General features: G+C 39.2%; 1 protein-coding gene across 3 annotated transcripts in view; it reads left to right on the top strand.

Moving 5' to 3' along the window:
- The window catches only part of Vsig1 (V-set and immunoglobulin domain containing 1), a 36,218-nt gene that overhangs the window by 12,815 nt on the left and 4,738 nt on the right, over positions 1–18,665 (top strand). For 2 of the 3 annotated variants that reach the window (XM_087196746.1, XM_004861453.4), the window contains exons 2-4: positions 3,920–4,083; positions 12,660–12,858; positions 18,304–18,459. In XM_087196746.1, coding sequence (XP_087052872.1) covers positions 3,920–4,083; positions 12,660–12,858; positions 18,304–18,459 — 519 coding nt within the window. Of the gene's footprint in view, positions 1–3,919; positions 4,084–7,162; positions 7,278–12,659; positions 12,859–18,303; positions 18,460–18,665 lie in introns of those variants that run through there. The other variant, XM_087196747.1, reaches the window with a different exon arrangement.

An 18,665-nucleotide genomic window follows, 5' to 3' on the forward strand; every position in this document is an offset into this window, starting at 1 on the left:
AACTCTTATAAAGGAAATCTTCAGGCCTAGGTACTTTCAGTGTGTAATTCTACAAACATTTAAAGAATAATTAACATCAATTTTACACATTCTCTTCCCAAAGAAATAGAAAAGGAGAGAACACATCCAACTCATTTTATGAGGCCAGTATTACTCTGACACTAAAACCTGACAAAAATAATAGAAAATTAGAAAATTACAGACCAATATGTCTCAAGAGCTTCTATTTAAAAAGCCAACAATTTACTAGCAAATTTTATCAAACAATGTATAAAAAAATTTACATCATGAACAAGAAGGATTTTACTTCAGATATACAAGTTTGGTTCAACCTTCAAAAATTCAGTGCGGGCCGGGGATTTAGCTCAGTGGTTCCAGCACCTGCCTTGCAAGCACAAGGTTGCGAGTTCGATCCCCAGGACAAAACAAAAATTATTCAATGCAAATCACCATATAAACAGGATAAAGAAAGAATATGATCATATTAAGTGCAGAAAAAAAGTACTTGACAAAATCCAATATTCATTCATGATAAAACTCTCAGCAAGTTAGGAATAAATGGTGTATTAAGTTCCCAGAGATACTGTAACAAAGTGCCACAAACTAGGTGACTTAAAACAAGAAAAATTTATTATCTCACAGTTCTAGCGGCCAAAAGTCCTAAATCAAATTGTTAGCAGGGTTGGTTACTTCTTAAGGCTCTGAAAGAAAAATCCATGCAACAATTCTCTTCTACATGGCTGCTGTCAATTCTTGGCATTCCATGGCTTGTACATGCATCACTCCAAACTCTGCTTCCATCTTCACATGACCTTTCCCTCTGTGAGTCTGTGTATCAAATCTTCTTCTCCCTTTTCTTATAAGGGTAACAGTAAGGCCCAACCTAAATCTATCATAATCTTATTTTAAGATCCTTAAGTTAATTATATCCACAAATATCCTGTATTCAAGTAAGGTTAAGCTCACAGATACTGGAGGTTAAGACTTAGATTCATCTTTCTGAGAGACACAATTCAATCTACTGCAGAGGAGAATTACTTCAAGTTGATAAAGAACATCTACAAGTTACCTACAGCTAACATTGTACTGTACTTTATAGTGAAATACTGAATCCCCTTCTCCTAAGTTTGGGAACAAGGCAAGAATGTTCACTCTCATTTGTATTATTCAACACAGTACTAGAAGTTATAGCCATTGCAATTAAACAATAAAAAGAAATAAAAAGCATACATATTGGAAAAGAAGAAATAAAACTCTTTACCGAACAAGACTAGTATCTAGATTGTGTAGAGAGCTCTCAAAACTCAAGCATAAAATATTAAACAATCTAATTAGAAAAAGGGTAAAATATGAACAAATATTTCATTGAAGAAGATATACAAGTGACAAATAATCATATGAGAAGATGTTTAGTATAATTAGCCATTAGGGGAATTCAAATAAAAGCACAATGATATATTTCTACATAGATATCTAACAGAATGGCTAAAATAGAACATAGTGATGATACCAAATGCTGGTGAGTATATAGAGAAACAAAATCACTTATACATTATTGATGGGAATGTATAATGACATAGCCACTCTGGAAAACAGTGACTTTTTTATATATATAAACTAAGCATGCAACTACCATATTACCCAACAATAGCACTGTTAGGTGTTTGTCACAGAGAAATGGAAATTTATGTTCACAAAAAAAATATGTACATGAACATTCATTGAACTTTTATTCAATAGACAAAAGCTGGAAACATTTCTGATGTCCTTAAATGGACAAATGGTTAAAATATGGTGCACATTTCACAACAAATATTAATAAACAATAAAAAAAGTAATACAACCTGAGTGGATTTCCAAGTAATTATGCTGAGTGAAAAGAGCCAATGCCAAAAGTTTTTTAGGATTCCATTTATATAACATTTATGAAATGACAAAATTTTAGAAATAGAAAACAGATTTGTGGTTGTCAATGGTTAGAAGCAAAGATAGAGTTTAGGATACAGGTGGGTATGATTATAAAAGAAGAACATGGACATTTGTGTTGATGGAAATGCATAATATCTTGACTGTGGTACTCTGTACACAAACCTATAAAGGTGATAAAATTGAATAGAGCTAAATGCACACATACATATTGTCTTAGTTACTTTTCTTATAGCTAAGACATAATATGTGATGCCCGCAACTCTAAAATCAATGGTTTATTTTAGGTCACAGTTGTAGAGGTTTCTGTCCATGGTCAGATGGCTCCAAGACAGGGTTGTATTGTATGATGAGGTGGCCAGTGGTCCTTTTCAGGCTCTTGCTGTCTTGTTCAAAGAATTGGACAAGACAACCAGTGGACACAAAAGTTCAACATTTATTTTAGATAAAAGAAGAAGAAAAAGAAGTTAAAAAGGAATGCAGAAAGGAGTGCTCAAGAGGAAGAAATCTTCTGAAGAGAAAATATGTCCTATATGCAAGGCGGGCCACTGAAAAAACAAAAGGGCTGTGGGAATGAAGCCAATGGCCACAGTCTGTTGTATCTCCTGATGTCAGATTTAGGCTGTCTCACATAGGGCTCCGAAGCTGCTCTGCACACCTATCCTGACCATGATTTGAAAACTCTCCTGTGATTAACTGGTCATGCCTGATTTTCCAGCTGGCTTGCCATGTCCGAATGTCCTGCCTCAGCATGGCAGAGGGGCATAGCAAAGGAGAAACAACTCATTATATGGTGGCAGGAAGCAGAGAATGGTCAAGGAGGAAGGAGGGAGATAGAAATTGTCAGGCCACGCCCCCAGTGACCCACTTCCTTCAACCAGACTTCATCTCCCAACATCACATTTAGCTATGAACTGGTCAATTAACTAATCCACTGGTGAATATCAGGCACCCATGACCCAATCACCTCCCAAATCCACACCTCTGAGTGCATGAGGTTTTGGGGGGACATCTAGATATAAACCATAATACATATTCCTGCAAATACAGTAGGAGAAACATGAATAAGAACAGTGGATTGTATATTTCTTGGAACTTCATGTGACTCTATAATTACTTCAATAAAGATTTCAATTAAAAATTATTGAGATGAGGCTGGGAGTGTAGCTCAGTAGCAGAGCTCTTGCCTACCATATGCAAGGTCCTGGATTCAATCCTCAGCATTGAAAAAAAAAATACTGACAACTTCAAAAATATTTCTTTATGTGAGTTATTTCTGTCTATATTTACTGCTTTAGAAATTAAAACTAAAAAAGAAGAGAAAGAAACATGTACAAGCACAAATTCCATTAACTGCCAAGGTAATGACTACCTGCCATGTAGATTTTGGAAATCTTTCCTGTATACTCATGAGAGGATGAAAATGAAACAGAAAAACATCTTAGTATTATTATTTTGATTTCGTAGTTCCCCTTGCCTCTAAATATTCTTAGAGATAGGATGACCTACCCATCCCAATTTACCTGAAAGTTTCCTAGATTTTAGCCCTGAAAGCCCTAGAAAAACCAACATGCTTTGCTTGAGACTTACTTGGTTTTAAAACTAAATGTCCCATATTTTAGGAACCCTCTTGATCCTGGGAAAACTGGGGTGATTTTTCTCCAAACTCATGGACTATTTTAGATGCTTGAATAGGACTCTAAGGACCTCTGTGTAAGGCAACCCTTACACAGAAGGAATTCCCAATTCATTGCTATTACCTCATCATCACATAGGATTTGAGTGTCTTCACATTTTAACTTGTTAGAAATTTTCCTCTCCCTGACTCATTGCATGCTTAGTTTTTCTGTATGGTTCATTCTACCTTCACCTCCACAGTTTGGATTCACTAAATACGATGTCTTTGAAAATGTTTTGTGACCAAAAGAAAAAAAAATGATTGGCATCAGAATGTAAGTGTGTACTATTGTTTTTCTGATTATTATCTTTTCAGGTCAAGTTAGTGTGGTGCAAGTGACCATCCCAGACAGTTTTGTGAATGTGACTGTTGGATCTAATGTCACTCTCGTCTGCATCTACACCACCACTGTGGCCTCCCGGAACCAGCTTTCCATCCAGTGGTCTTTTCTCCATAAACAGGACGTGGAGCCAATTTCTGTAAGGATTCTCTTCTTAAACTCTTCCCCTTTGGTAGCTCTGACTGAAAATTTTTTTTGGTAAGTGTATGAAGGAATGGTAAACCAGTGACAACGGTGACAAAACCTGAGATATGAAGAGTTTGAAAGTAGATGTTTAGGGAATACCATCATCTAGCTGACTTGGCTTTGTGTTCTCTTCATATTTATTTATATCGTTATTTCAATTTTGTGTAGGTCAACATCATGTGTTCATGTATTCTAGAGTAGATAGAAGTAGTCCTTCTCAAATGTGAAATGAACAGTAGTTTTGAAAGAGCTTTCCCCTCAAACATCTCCCTATTATTTCCAGAAGATCCTAGTTCAAATAGAAGTTCTAATAGATCAGCAGCTCTCTGGCTAACTTAATATCTGGCATCTGCCTGTCAAATGAGGTAGTTCAGTGTTTCAGTCTGAGTCCTTATAGAAGGAGACTGGTCAGATAGGTGGAGAGAAACCATGGTAGTGGTGAATCCTGGGTAACCAACAGTAGCATGAGGCTAGAAGATGAGGTGGGTAGGCATAGGGTCTAGGGGAAGAGGATGCCACAGAAGGGTGGGTGAATGTCACCTGGGGATAATGATCCATAGACAAGCTGCCCATTCACAGATTTTCTTTATTTGGACTTGAAGATAATTCCTTCTTTAAATTAACCTGAGGATTAAAATTGCATACTCAGTGGGGTGTGTGTGTGTGTGTGTGTGTATACATGCACAGACTTGTGCAAATATGTATGTGAGCATGTATGCCATGCATGCCTACACACATCCCTTTCGGGACAAGGGGAAAGCTTTCATCAGGTTCTGAAAAAGAGGCATGACTCAAAATGGAGTTTAAAGAGTACACTCCATGTGGTTTGGAATAGTTGGATGCCGTTGAGTTAGGCCTTAAAGGTAAGGAAGGATTTGGTTAGTAGAAAGATAGAGGGAGAGCAAGTGGTAGGCTGGGGGAGGCCTAAGGGCAGAGGTGGGGGATAAGGTGGGCAGTAGTTTGGAAGAACCACACCCTGGCCAGTGTTGCTTCGCCATCACCGGCCATTTTCTGGTACTGAGTCCTCTCTATACCAGGGACCCTGAATATTTGCTTGAAAGAAAACACTGTTTGGGGGAGATCTCATCAATGCAACCCTCTTATTAAAGTCAAGCAATTTTGGTCAGTATTCATTACCTTGGAATAATATTTGAATCACTCAATTGCTCTCTAAAAAATATGGTAGAACAATAATACTCATGAGGAGTCAATTGACATAAATGTGAAAAAACTTGAAAAAATTAAGTCCTATGAGTTTTATCCCTTGTAAGCACCATTATGATTCAGCAGCAACTGTAATGCCAGCAGCAATAACAACCGTAATTCTGCCACTTCCATCACCCAAAATGTCCTGACCCAAGGCTTTGCATGTTGGAGTCAGCTAAGAAATTATCACTTTCTTTTTCAGGTTGCTCTTAGAATGTAGAAGGCAACAATCACATAATCTTTTATTCTTTTTAAAGTCCAATTCCCTGACTATTTTTCCAGCAGGGGCTTGGGAGGCCTTGCTAATATATTTTGAAATGTTTTATGCTTGATACTCAAATCAAGATGTTCGACTACCTGGAAGCCAAGCAAACCTAGTCTGAATTCAAAAGCACAAATTCTTCTGTATGTCTCTTCAGGCACTGGGATTTACAGGATCACCACTCGGTTGAACTGTGCGACTAGTAAGAAACTGGGAGGGAGTTGCAGGACTGAAGTATCTTTTCACCAGCTTTTTCTAGACCTGGGACTGCAGGGGGAAGAAGGTATAGGTGATTGAATGGAGGGTGGCTTGAGGTCAAGACACCTCTTAAAGAAAAGTTAGAGTAGTTTATTTACTTGCCATTTACCAACTTCTCCAGAATGCCATTTGCAGGTGGGGCAAGTAATTTCAGATATTTCCTCTTTTGGAGTGTCAGGATCAAATGAGGTCCTCTGCACTGAGCTTCTGGATCAGGGAGAACATACTCCCTCATCTTAAAGCTGTGTGACACCTGTGCTATGCCTGGGCCTTAGCCAAAGGGAAAGCAAGGTAGAGTAGAGCCATCTCTCGGCTTGAGGACAATGAATGCTCCAAAGACAAGTTTTCTCCTCCTCCTGTTTTCCTGCCTTGCTTCAGCTTGCCCTAGCCAGATCCTCATTACAACCTTCTTTAGGTCTCTACTTCTAGAGAACTGGAATCCCTCCTTTCTCTCCCCATATATACCCTTCGGGCGTGTGCTTCTCTTTGCTTTCCCAGATGAGTAATTTTGGAGTCCCAGTGGAACGCTCCTGATACAGGACAGTTCTACTCTTTGCTTTGCCACTTAATTACTGACTGAATGACAAGTCATTTGGCCTGTCAGATGTTCAGTTTTCCCATCTGTAAAACTGGGGCTACTTACCTACTTCATAGCTTTAATTAGAGAATTCAATAAGACAATGCTTGTGAAGCCCTAGGAAGCCTTCCACACTGTAGGCACTCCGTGTATAAACTACTATTAGTAGGATCACCAGTCATTAAATAGTGATTTTTGAAAACATTAATCCCACCCATGCTCCCTGGTATGCTAGAGGAACTGAATAATGAGCACTAGGCAATCCAGCCCAACATAATATACTTAGTACAACTGAAGAGCTGGGACATCCTGGCCCAAGATTAGCTCCCAATTCCACTGCCTATGAGGACCCTATAGCTAGAGGGAGAGCCCAGACTCCTCTGCTACATCTAGTCCTCGAACAGGGAGTGATCAGCCAAGGGGCTATCGAATCCTGGGTAGAGATAGCATTTTGCAAAATGGTATTTGGCTTCCATTGTAAGTCCCTTTCCTCTTTGAACACTTCCATGTGATTATAATTCTGTAGAACACATTGTATGTTAATGTAGGTATTGCTGGCAGGACATTTTGGGGATGCTGAAAAGAGACTACTATGTTATTAGACAATTCTATGACTTATAGGAGTAAGATGTTGCCAGACTGACCAATGAGTGATTCAATTCACCTCCTGGGTTGGTTTGGCATTATACCATGTAGCATTCAGCTCTCAGATCCACCCATTTCTGCTCAAACACAGCACGGCCCGTGCCTCAATACTGAGAGTATGGAGGAAAAGACAGTCAGTGAGTGTCTAAAAATGATGCATGCAAGAGATGCTCGGGGAAGATGTAGCTGGACCTCTCAGGTAAGAACACCTATTGGTGTACTACTAGACCCCTTCACTGTTTGGTGTCTCTAGGGGACTGGCACCAGCTTTAGGAGTGGGATAAGAGGGTAACAATCCAGATCAGCACGAGCCTTTGAGAAAACTGGAAACATCCTGAGTTTACATTCTCATGTTGATGTCTGGAACTCTTCAGCCTCCTCCAAGAGGTTCAGGGCTCCATTTCTGCCCTGATTAGGGCATTGGAAGCTCTTGCCACATGACCATCTTCTTCTCTCCCTCCCAAATTATTGTATTAAAGTAGCAATTGACTCTGAGGCCTGGTGTTTCTCAGTATACAGGAGCAGGTGCTGCGTCTTACTGACTGTCTCCTACAAGAGGTTGCTTGGGTGAAATGGAGACTATAGATGTATCTTACAAGTCTTATAACTTGGAGGCAAGGACATTCATTAGCATGGTCTTCCTCTCAGAGACCCACCCCCCAATTATGGACAGCTTCAGATAGTCCCTCAGCAATGAATCTCAGCTGAAAATTCTAGGCCTGGTATAGACAGGCTAGCATGGAAGTTTGGGTGGTCGCATAGATGCCCTCTTCTTCCATTCAGCCTATTAGGGTAAAACTACAGAGACCTCACTTGCCTACACACAGAACACACATTGATCCTGCTTAACATAGTTTCTTAGACAAAACTCTTCTAGAATATAGTAGAAGAAACCCTTTGCCACCCACATATCTCCAAATGCATATATAATTTGGACAACATCTTTCCAGGAGATAGTGTCTTTGTAGTCTTGGGCTTCTCAGATTTTCCAACATGGTCTGTCCTCTCTGGGTAACATATTAAATTCTTTTCAAATGATGATGTGTGTGTAAATGGAGAAATGTTTAATCATTTCAGGGACATCATTGATTTGATTGCTAGGACTGGGAGTCACGACTGGCATTTAGTGGGTGCTGGCTAGAGATGCTAAATGCCTGAAATACCTAGGATAAACCCATACAACAAACTGTCTGCCCAAAATGCTAGTGTCACCCTTATTGAGAAACATTACAAATCTTCCCTCCATCCCTATCAAAGTTTATGTATTCTGGGTTCCATTCCCCAAGTCTCTATATTTGCTAAATCTGATAAATTAATCTAATGCTGAGATGTCAGGAAGTGATGACAGTTTACATTGTTCTCCTCTAAAGAAAAGCACTTAAGTGGGGATCTTCCATGACTTTACTCCAAAGTACCACAAGATAGTAACTCAACTGGTGGATATCTCAGGTAAATGGCAGACTGGTAAATAAGTGGTTTGGGGACAGGATAGCCTTTCTCTTCATATTCTAGTCCATGTGCAAGACCGTGTGCAATACCAGCTCCCAAAGTACAGAGCAAAGAAAATTCTGGGCTTGAGACCTTTGCTACCTTACCCCCTTGGGTATCCCCCCTTTATAAGTAGTAGTGGAAAGCAAAAAGCTGGAAGGGAAAGAACAGGTGGTTTACAGTGGACCCATGCCTTCCACATCTCCTAAAGGGACCTGCAAAAGCAGCTCTTGAAGCTAATGATGTTTAGTAACTCCAATTCTGACTGGAATAGAAAGCAGATGGACTTCTTTGAACACTTACTATTTATACCAAACTTCTAGTTTGAGAGCAGTGGCACAAAATTGAGGAAACAATCTTTGAGGACATATCTGACTCCCAGCTGCATAGCCTTGTGTAGCTAGGAACTTGGCACATTGAGAAAGGCTGTTCTTCAAGGAACCCGGGAGCCTGCAGTGTGGCTAGCAAATGTCAAGGGCATCACATACTGAAATTTCTCAGCATGGGAAGTATCAGGCCAGTGAATAGTAGCAATGGGCAGGAAAAAGGTCAGACTGGAATAGCAGATGGAATGGCCCCAAAGGGGTGCCTGAGAATTGTCTTCCTTGCCTCAGACAGGACTATGAGTACTCTCTTAATGTTGTCAGTGGGAAGCAGGAGGTGTGGATTCCAGGTCTGCCTGTAAATTGATGGCGTGACCTTGGTAAAATTACTTCCTCTAATGGGACCTCAGTGTCCTTCTCTGTAATAGAAGAGGATGAACCAGAGTTTGCAAATTGGAGCCCTCTGGGCCAGATTTGTCCAGTGGCTGTATTCTGGTTGGTCATCCTGGGGTTTTGTTTGTTTGCAAGCTTTTGCTGGCTCTACAATTTACTATCCCTTATGATCCTAATGCTGCCCACCAGTCCTTCCCAACCATTTCCCAAATTTCCAGCATTCATCTGACTCCTAAAGACTCCTTAACTTTCGAAACCATAACTAAGTGATCTTGAAGAGGGTCTTATAACTAATAGGCTATTGTGACTCTCTTCATCAGTCTCTAGCTTCACCACTGGGACAGGAAAAGAGGACCCTGGGAGAAAACAGGGCTATCTGCTATGAAAACAGACACAAAGGGCAAGTGGGTATAAAATTAACAAGCACAACTTAAGGGAACACACGGATATGTTTTCTTAAGGCAAGACTTCCCTTACTCCCACCAAGGATGCAGCTTGTTGAATATCTGAAGCTTTTTTTGGACCTCAATTGCTTTGATCTCTAAGTTGACAATATTCTTTCTTTGAAAAGTATACAAGCCACAAGGGATCATGGGCAGGGCCTTGGCTCCTACACAGTTCTGATTTTTAAAAGAATTATTCTTTTGTGGAAAGTGGAACCAAGTTGCAGTCCTTCCTGTGTGATTAGATAAGCAGTTTCAGGGAAAATATTTCTTTTTTTCTTTACAAGGACAGTGTGACAGAGTGGACTTCCCCTATCAGAAAAGGCCTCCATCTCTGTGTCTGGATGCTATGTAACCCTGGGGACTTTCCTTTTCACACAGCATCCTGAGGCCAAGGTCTTTCCCTTTTAAGTCTCCATTGTTATCTCTCCTTACCCCCATTCCTATACTTTACTGTCATTCATAAGAGGGAAAATTTGATTAGACTGCAGTGTGAAGAGCGAGGGTAGAAGGGAGTGGAGAAGATCCTTTTCATGGGTAAATTATAGGTTCAAAGCCTCACTGCTTATTTGCTAATTTTACCTTGATTCATGTTAAACTAAGACGCTTTTGTAGTGGCTTCTTTTCATGTCCTAGTCCTGGCCTAAAACATACCCTTGATCTCTGCAGAAACAAGGTCCTTTTCACCTGTATCCTCTGAGACTTAGCGTGGGTCTCAGGTAGGGCTGATATTGTACCTCATTGTGATGTCATAAAGTATTACTACAAAACAGGGCTGACCTTTCCCCAGTCTTCTTGGGAGCAGAGGAAGTGGCCAGATGTTCAGATTATAAGGGCTTTCTTGATGGACAGCAGGCTACATTCTAGGTAAGCGACAATAGGACTTTAAATTGTCAATTAGAAAGTAGATAAACTCTGTGTTGACTAGTCAAATGAAAGCAAAAGATCTCTAATGAGTTGAAGTTCTTCCTGTCCCACTTGAGTACCTGGAATTAATATTGGTTTTCTGATTTGTAAGTTAAACAAAGGGCAAAAACTTGTGATTTCAATGGGTATTGATGAATGAATTATAATTATTCCTACCACATTTAGGGCAAAGTACGTTGATGATAGAAAAACCAGAACAGTGTTGTTTTCTCCTTAAATATGCCTGTTTTTTTTGAATTTTTCTCTCAAAATCTACCTTTTTGTCTGTCTTAAAATATGTTGATTTTGTGATTAAAGGAGAAGGCATTTGAATTCATCTAGACAATATGTTTTTGTTTTCTGATTTCTTTCTTTTATTGATTATTTAGGTAAAGAGCACTGGAAAAGGAATTAGGTGAACTGGATTCAAGTCTGGCCTAAAACTGTTCATTTTGTGTGCAAATATATTTTTAACCTGTCTGAGTTTCTTCTGAAAGTGAGAGAATTAAATGAACTGTAAGAGCCTTTTAGTAAATTTTATGAAAATAGTTTCACTGGACTAAGGCAGTGAAAAAATAATAATTGAAAAAATAAACAATAATCACTGAATGACATACATTCATATGAAACTAACAAAGTGTTTGCACTTAAGATGTATTATGCCCGGACCCCAGGGATTACTTAGTCTAGTGATTCTCATGTTTAAATCATGGGATACTCACGTATTCTCTTTGTGATTTTTGTCATATTGGTGTATCACCAGCATTATTAATTGTTTAATGTTGTTTTCTGTACTGACTTGGTTTCTTAGAATCTTTAAAATCATATACCTTAGTCTCACCCCAAAGAACAATATTTGTGAAGTCACATATTTGATGTGTTAGATATATCTCTTTATAACACATTAAAATTATTAAGTTTTTATTTTGGTACCACCTAAAATCAATTTAAATGCCTATATTCTGGGAATATATAGCATACACTGTAAATATTACTCTGGTTCCTCATTCAGATGTGGAAACTAAAGGTTAGCGAGATTAAATAACTTTGTTTCTTATCACAGAGCAGGTTGCCATGGAGGCATGACTAGAGGCCACATCCCTTGACTGTGTCACAGTCAAAGGCAAAGCCATGGCCAAATTACCAGCCCTCTGACTCCTAGACCAAGTCTCTTTCTATGATACCATGCTGTGCCTGCCCATAGTTGCCATGATTATCCAAGTATCCATATTCTCTAATGGAGGGACTAGAACCCAGATCTTTCTTAAATCTTCTAAGTTATAGTAATAATAAATGAATCCTTGTGGCTGCAGATGAGTCATTTAATCTCTCTGGGTCTGAGTTCACTTATTTGACATGGGGAGAAAGATGGTAACTATGAATAAGCACTTCCTAGGCCTTTTATTAGCTCACATTGTCTCATACTTATATGACCACTAGAAGGGGATGGGTCCAAATGAATTCTCAGGGAACTTTCTGCTCTGAAATCCTACACTTTAACAAACATAATAAATCCAAGTTTGCTTATCTGAAGGAATATGTGTTTATGAAAAGAACATGAATAGTTGAACTTTTAGGGAAACTAGATAGTCTCACTGGGTAAAGTAAACTCTAATCAAAAGATTACAAAGTGGTAAAAATGATGGTTTTTACCCCCCCCCATCAGACATTTGTGTCATATATGATGACTTTTCTTCAGGTAGACTCAGCAGGTGAGCGCCTTGATCTCTTAACCCAGGTTTAGAAGTTGAATCTTATAGGCTCCAGCTGTCCCTTCCTCTGTAAAACAGGCACACCTTGATGACATCACAGAGCTGATTTGAGGCACAAGTGAGACAATGGCTGTGAGTAGCTACAAAAAATTAAGTGTCCCTCTGAACCGAGAACTCTTGGCTACAGGGATCTGTTCTTTGTGGAGGGAAGATGCTGCTTCTTATCAAAAGTAATGTGAATAAAAGGAGATTCCAGGTAGCTTATCCTAGTCCTGAGCTCTCTCCAGTTCTCATTTCAGTTATTTTTCTGTCCTAGGTTTACTATTATGAAGGTGGAGAAGCTTCCGGCATCAGACAATTCAAAGGTCGAGTTATAGGGTCCACCGATCCAGGTAATGCGTCTATAACTATATCACACATGCAACCAGCAGACAGTGGAATTTACATCTGCGACGTTAACAACCCCCCAGACTTTGTCGGCAAAAACCAAGGCATCATCAACGTCACTGTGTTAGGTATGGGCACTTCTTTTTGGCTTTTCTCTTCTTGGAGCAACTTAGTACACTGAATGAACCAGGACACTAAGATATGATGCCAATTAAATCTTTCCATCCTTTCATTGTCAGGGAAATAGAGACATTCCACCAACTCAACCCATACAGTAGCACTGAGAAATCACTCATAAAACATTTAGAAACAATTGTCAAAGTAGGAAAGCTGCCAAAATGACCATAGTAAATGACTCAACCTCCAGCGATCCTTGTCTCTGAAGAATACAATGGGAATGGATGAGATAACCTACTCTCCCACCAAATGATCACTAGCAAATCTTTCAGACAGAACTTCCAATTATGTATAGCCAGACTTACCTGGAAGAGACAGTTGTCAACTTATTATCTCTTCCAAGCCTCTCATAATTCCCACTATCAAATAATTCTTTTAAATAAAGGCAAGAAGATCCCTTTTTTAAAATGTGAATGCTTTTTGAAGGACTACACATTAAGCCATTGTCAAGAACCAATTTATTTATCTAAACATTCATTATAAGACATTGGGCAAGTCATATCTGCTCTCAAAATGAATTTGGAGTAGTTCATTTATTCTATATTTATTGACTGCCTATGTTGTTCTGGGAGAGATAAGGTTTGCAGTGATAGAGGCATGCATTGTGTCCTGGGGGAGCTCCCAGTTTTAGCAGTTTCTAGGGATCCTTCCAACTGCTCTATGAGAAGACAGTGGAGGCTAAGCAGATGTCTGCAGACCTTGGAGGTAGAAAGTACTAAAGAGAGGGAGGAAAGGATTCACAACCCTTACCAGATAACCAGTTGACATTTTCCCACTTCCAAGGAACCCGAAATGGAGTTGATCTAGTTATTTTTCCTCTCAAGCTGTATATATGCGTCATAGGAAAAAAGGAACTAGATCAAATCAGTGACTTGATAATTGAGTTACTTGGAAAAGGAACAATTGGTAAGAAGATGTACACCTAGAACTGTCAGCCATTGCTATGGCTTTCCACTCGAGTGATGCCAAAAAGGAACCAGTTGATATTTACTGTGAGGTTTGCCACTGCATTTACCCACCTGGAAAAGAGGGAAAGGTACCCAAGAGCTGATGTTTAAGAGTGGGTTGGTTGAATAAATTGTGTTTTATTTTGCTAAGCAAAATAGAGCAAGCAGAATAGGTGCTCCTATTTGGGATTTGAGAACTGCAAAGAGGCTCTTAATTTTGAGAGAAGATTAGCAGTCTCAACATTTCCAGGAAGCCTAAATTCACAGCCTGAATTGTATGCCTAAGGGACAGACAAGAGAAGTATTACTCAAGCAGTTTCCTGGGAGAGTTTATGTTCCAGTTTGGAAGACCAGTCATATGCATGGGAACTAAATGGCAAAAAGGTATGTTATAAATGCCAAAGTATCAAACTAGGAGTCAGAAGACCTAGGTTCTAGACCTTACTCTGTACTTAGTGACCTCATGCAAGTCAGTCCACCTTTCTTTAGCTATTGTAAGATGGGATTGTAGTTCCTGTCCTATCTTCTTTGTTTGGTTATGAGGATCAAATGAGATACTGGAGACTTACAGGGTCTTCAATTATGTTCAAATAACTTGAGGGATTAATTCTTTAATTGATTTTCTGCTGTTCCTTGGCTCTGGGGTTTTCTGAGCTGAAACAATCTAAACAGGCTAAGCTTCTTCATAACATGGCTTGGAAATAGTCTTGAAATAAAGCTAAACAATAAAGTTAATGCTCTCAAATTTCAAAGTCAGAAGCTGGGCGTGGTAGTGCACACCTGTAATCCCAGTACTTGGGAGGCTGAGGCAGGAGGATCGTTACAAGTTCCAGGCCAGTCTGGGCTGTACAGTGAGTTCAAGACCAGCTTGAACTACACAGTGAGACCCTGTCTCAAAAAAAAAAAAAGGGCCGAGGATTTAGCTCAGTGGTTCAGGCACCTGCCTTGCAAGTGCAAGGCCCCAAGTTTGATCCCCGGTACCAATAAATAAATAATATAAAATAAAAAAATAAATAATGGCTGAGAATTTCAAGTCAATTTCCATAAGAAGTTGAGTTATTCTTTCCCATGAATTTTTGGGTCAGGCAATGTTTGCTTTGTGTCTTGACTTTTCCTTAAGCTGTTAGGACTCAGGCAAACTAACAGACTGGATAGTCTGTGGATTTCCTCTTTAGGAACTCTCAAAACTTCTGTCTTTATTAACAGAGTGAAGAACAAAGGCATCAGATAAATTTAGGTTTTCTGGAAATTTTGAGACAGCTAATTTTCCCTAAAACTTAAGAGGTTGTTTGTAGTTCTCAAATTTCAAATGTGAGCACCTATTCTGCCTGCCCTGACTCAGGTTGGGTTGAGATGTTACAGGTGGTAGAGGCGGCCAATTGTGGGGAGAAGAATTGACATTTCCTTAAAGATGGCTCTTCATAGTGATGCGTCATTCAGAGATATTTCATTACCCAGTAACAGGTATCAATCCTTTGTATTTACTCATGCAGGCATTAATTCATTCAATAAACTGAGAACATAAGACAATTACTGTGCCAAGGAATGGAAGATGTAAAAGACAGGGTCCCAGCCATCCAGAAGTCCAATGTAGTGAAGGAGACAGTTTTGTAACATAAAAGCTTTCAGTGGAGATATGATAAGAGCACTGTGAGGATGAGGGGACAGAGGAGAGATCTAAAAGCTACATAAGGGCAACTTGAGAATACTTGATGGGGAAAGTGACTTTTGTGCTTACTACTAAAGGATGTATAATAGCGTGTCAGGCAGAAAAGGGGCCGAGGTGGCAGAGCACAATTTAGGTGAAGGAAACAGCAATGAGCAAAGAACCAGATGGTCTGGATGGTCATTTATTTGAGAGAGTTCCATTACTTATGACAACCTTGGAAAATTAATCTCCAAAAAATACTGAGACCAAATCTGAATAATTATTTTGTGTGCATTTGGAATGAACATCGTCTCCCTTCTGCAGTTTGGCACATGGCAGAAAACTGATTAATTTAGAGAAGGTTTGAGAACACACCCAAGCATTTTCACTTATTTTCTGAGGTGAGTCTATTGCTCCCATGCCAATTCTATTGAAAACAATAAAGCCAAAGAGTAGATCAATGGCTTTGCCAGTAAAATATCTAAATTCTGCTGGGGACTTCAACTCAATAAAATGTCAATGCAATTCTGATTCAGTAGTTTTAGAAAATATACAGGCTTGGGACTTGGTTCAAAGTAATCCACTAAGTGTTCAATAAAAGGAAAAAAGTATTTGACAACCCCGCCCCCCAATGTCTATCTGTTTCTTGAATCTGGGTTCAAGAAACAAGTACAAATCATTTTGGGTGTCTGTCCACAATTTAGTTCAAGTCCTAGTGTTTGACTTTTTGTGTTTTTACAGTGAAATACCAGCATTACTTTTCTGTTTAAATTGTTCTATTCTGCTGTTAAGGCTATACAATCCCCATCTTTATAAAAAGGCTGTATCTATATCTAGTGATAATTGCAATGGACTCTTGGTTAAATAGCCTAGTTTAAGATAGAAAAATCAAGTTTTTCTTATCTAAGAAAATCATTGGTAATGAAGAAAGAATCAAAAGCTAAATAGAGAAATAGACAGGGATAGTGAAGCATTTCAAAGAGTTAAAACTACTGGTACAAGCACATCTTCTTGCTCATGTGCAGAAGGGATTGGACTATGAGATGGCTGAATAGAGCAGAAAGTGGGGGAAGATTAACTTCAGTAGCAGCAATTAGTCTTGTCCGTAGCCAGCAACAATTCCATATGCAAGACCCTATATGAGTTATTTTATTTAATCTTTGGATCAGCCAGAAGTTAGATAATCTCTTATTCACATTTTATAGATGTGTCAACCAAGGATTGGTTAAGTTCAGTAACTTGCCCAAACACGTCAAAGGCAAAGTTGCAGAGCTAGTATTCTGTGTGGATGCAGAGCTGTGTGCCCTTAACTACTGTGTGCCAGGTTAGGAGCAGGAAGGCTACAGAGATGTAGCTCAGTGGTAGAGTGCTTGCCTAGTATGTGCCAGGCTCTGGTTTGATCCCTAGCACTGCAATAATAATAATAATAACAACAACAACAACAACAACAACAATAATAACTACTAGAGGGCTGAGTGGCCCAAACCATTTAAGATATAACTTGCCTAAGTTAGAGAATGCCAGCCTTTGGGGGGTTTTATATCCAAATTAAGATGAGGAAGGTAAGTTAGAAAGTATAGAACTTTAGATGATTGCATACTGTATATGATTAAGGACAGAAGAAACTGAAAGGTTGAATGGGGAGATTCAGATTCCCTGCTTCCTACAGAACTTCTCTACCTAGGTATTTTCATAAGCAGCTAAGATGTTCCAAACACCTTATCATCTCTTTTTCCTCATATACCCCCCACTGACCTGCTCCTCTACTTGAGATTTTTTATGTCAAGTAACAACAGGATCATGTATCCACTTGTCCAAATGAAAACCCTGGAAGTCACCATACATCCAAGTCTCTTCCTCATGCCCCATATCCAGTTGGTCACCAAATCCTGTTGACTTTTTTTAATATTCTTAATAGCTTTTGAGCCTGCCTCTTCTTCCCCTTTGGTTCAGCTACCCATAGTGTCAGAGTGATCCATCTAAAATGTTAAAATGACCATCATCAGCACTCTAGATTTCCTCCATGGTCTCCCTGTTCTCAGTATAAAAATACATGAACTACAAAGGTCTCCAAGTTATGGGCCCTGATCCTCTCTAACCTCATCTGCCATTACGTCCCTTACCCTACTTCAGAACTGTGCCAAACTTGCTTTTGAATTTCTGGTGCCTAGTCTTGTGCTGAGCACACAGAAGGCATATAACTAAATGCTTGCTGAGTGAAGGAGAAATACAGATTGCAGTGCCAGTAGCACACATCCCAAATGGACTTCCCTTATTGATTAGGGAGGGACACAAGCAAATTCAAACCTTTCAACTGTTGCATATCACCCACAGATGAATAAATGAAAAAAAGAATTAAAAGAATAGAAAAATATAGTATTAATAAAATTTAAAAAGAATAAAAACTAGATTATTTTAAAATATTTAAGCATTCTAGTTTCCTTTAAAACTACTTTAGAAGTATAAGCTATGTTCCTAGTCATTTAGTGTTTGCCTACATTTAACTGTTTTAGTTAAGGCATATTTTAAGGCATAATGCTGAAATTCATGGTTATAAATCTGGGAGGAGACAGACAAGAAACTATTTGAATCTTAATGGCCTCCTGCATAGAAGGTCCCTGCACCTGAAGTGCTCTACTCCCACCTGGTGGTACAACTAGAAATCTGTCAAAATTAGTTTTTATAGATTTTAAAAAATAAAATAAACACATATTCTGCAAAATGAAAGCAAGGAAGTGACTATGTTGTCATGGGCCACCATTCATCTTGCAGGAGTTTTACTCTTTGTTATTGTCTTACAGTCAAACCTTCTAAGCCTTTTTGTAGCCTCCAAGGAAGTCCAGAAGCAGGCCATACTATCTCTCTTTCTTGCCTCTCTGCGATTGGAACACCATCTCCTGTGTACTATTGGTATAAACTTGAGGGAAGAAACATTGTGCCAGTGAAAGAACGCTTCAGTAAGTATCACCTTTGGCAGCCCCTGTCAATACCTGGTGTTTGAGGTTAACTGATACCACAAGTATGTGACCAGCTGCTTGTCCTTAGTGTTCAGTCTTCTCTTTTTCTTGAAGAGGGAGTGAAATTTAAAAAGAGTATCCATTTCCTAACATGATGATTGTGGTATGATCTATTCCCAAACTTGTACAAGGCAATGTAGAGGTGG

This window comes from Heterocephalus glaber, unplaced genomic scaffold, assembly GCF_053883595.1.
Source record: "Heterocephalus glaber isolate CG9 unplaced genomic scaffold, H.glaber_assembly_v1.0 deba00001613, whole genome shotgun sequence".
Classification (NCBI taxonomy): Eukaryota; Metazoa; Chordata; class Mammalia; order Rodentia; family Bathyergidae; genus Heterocephalus; species Heterocephalus glaber.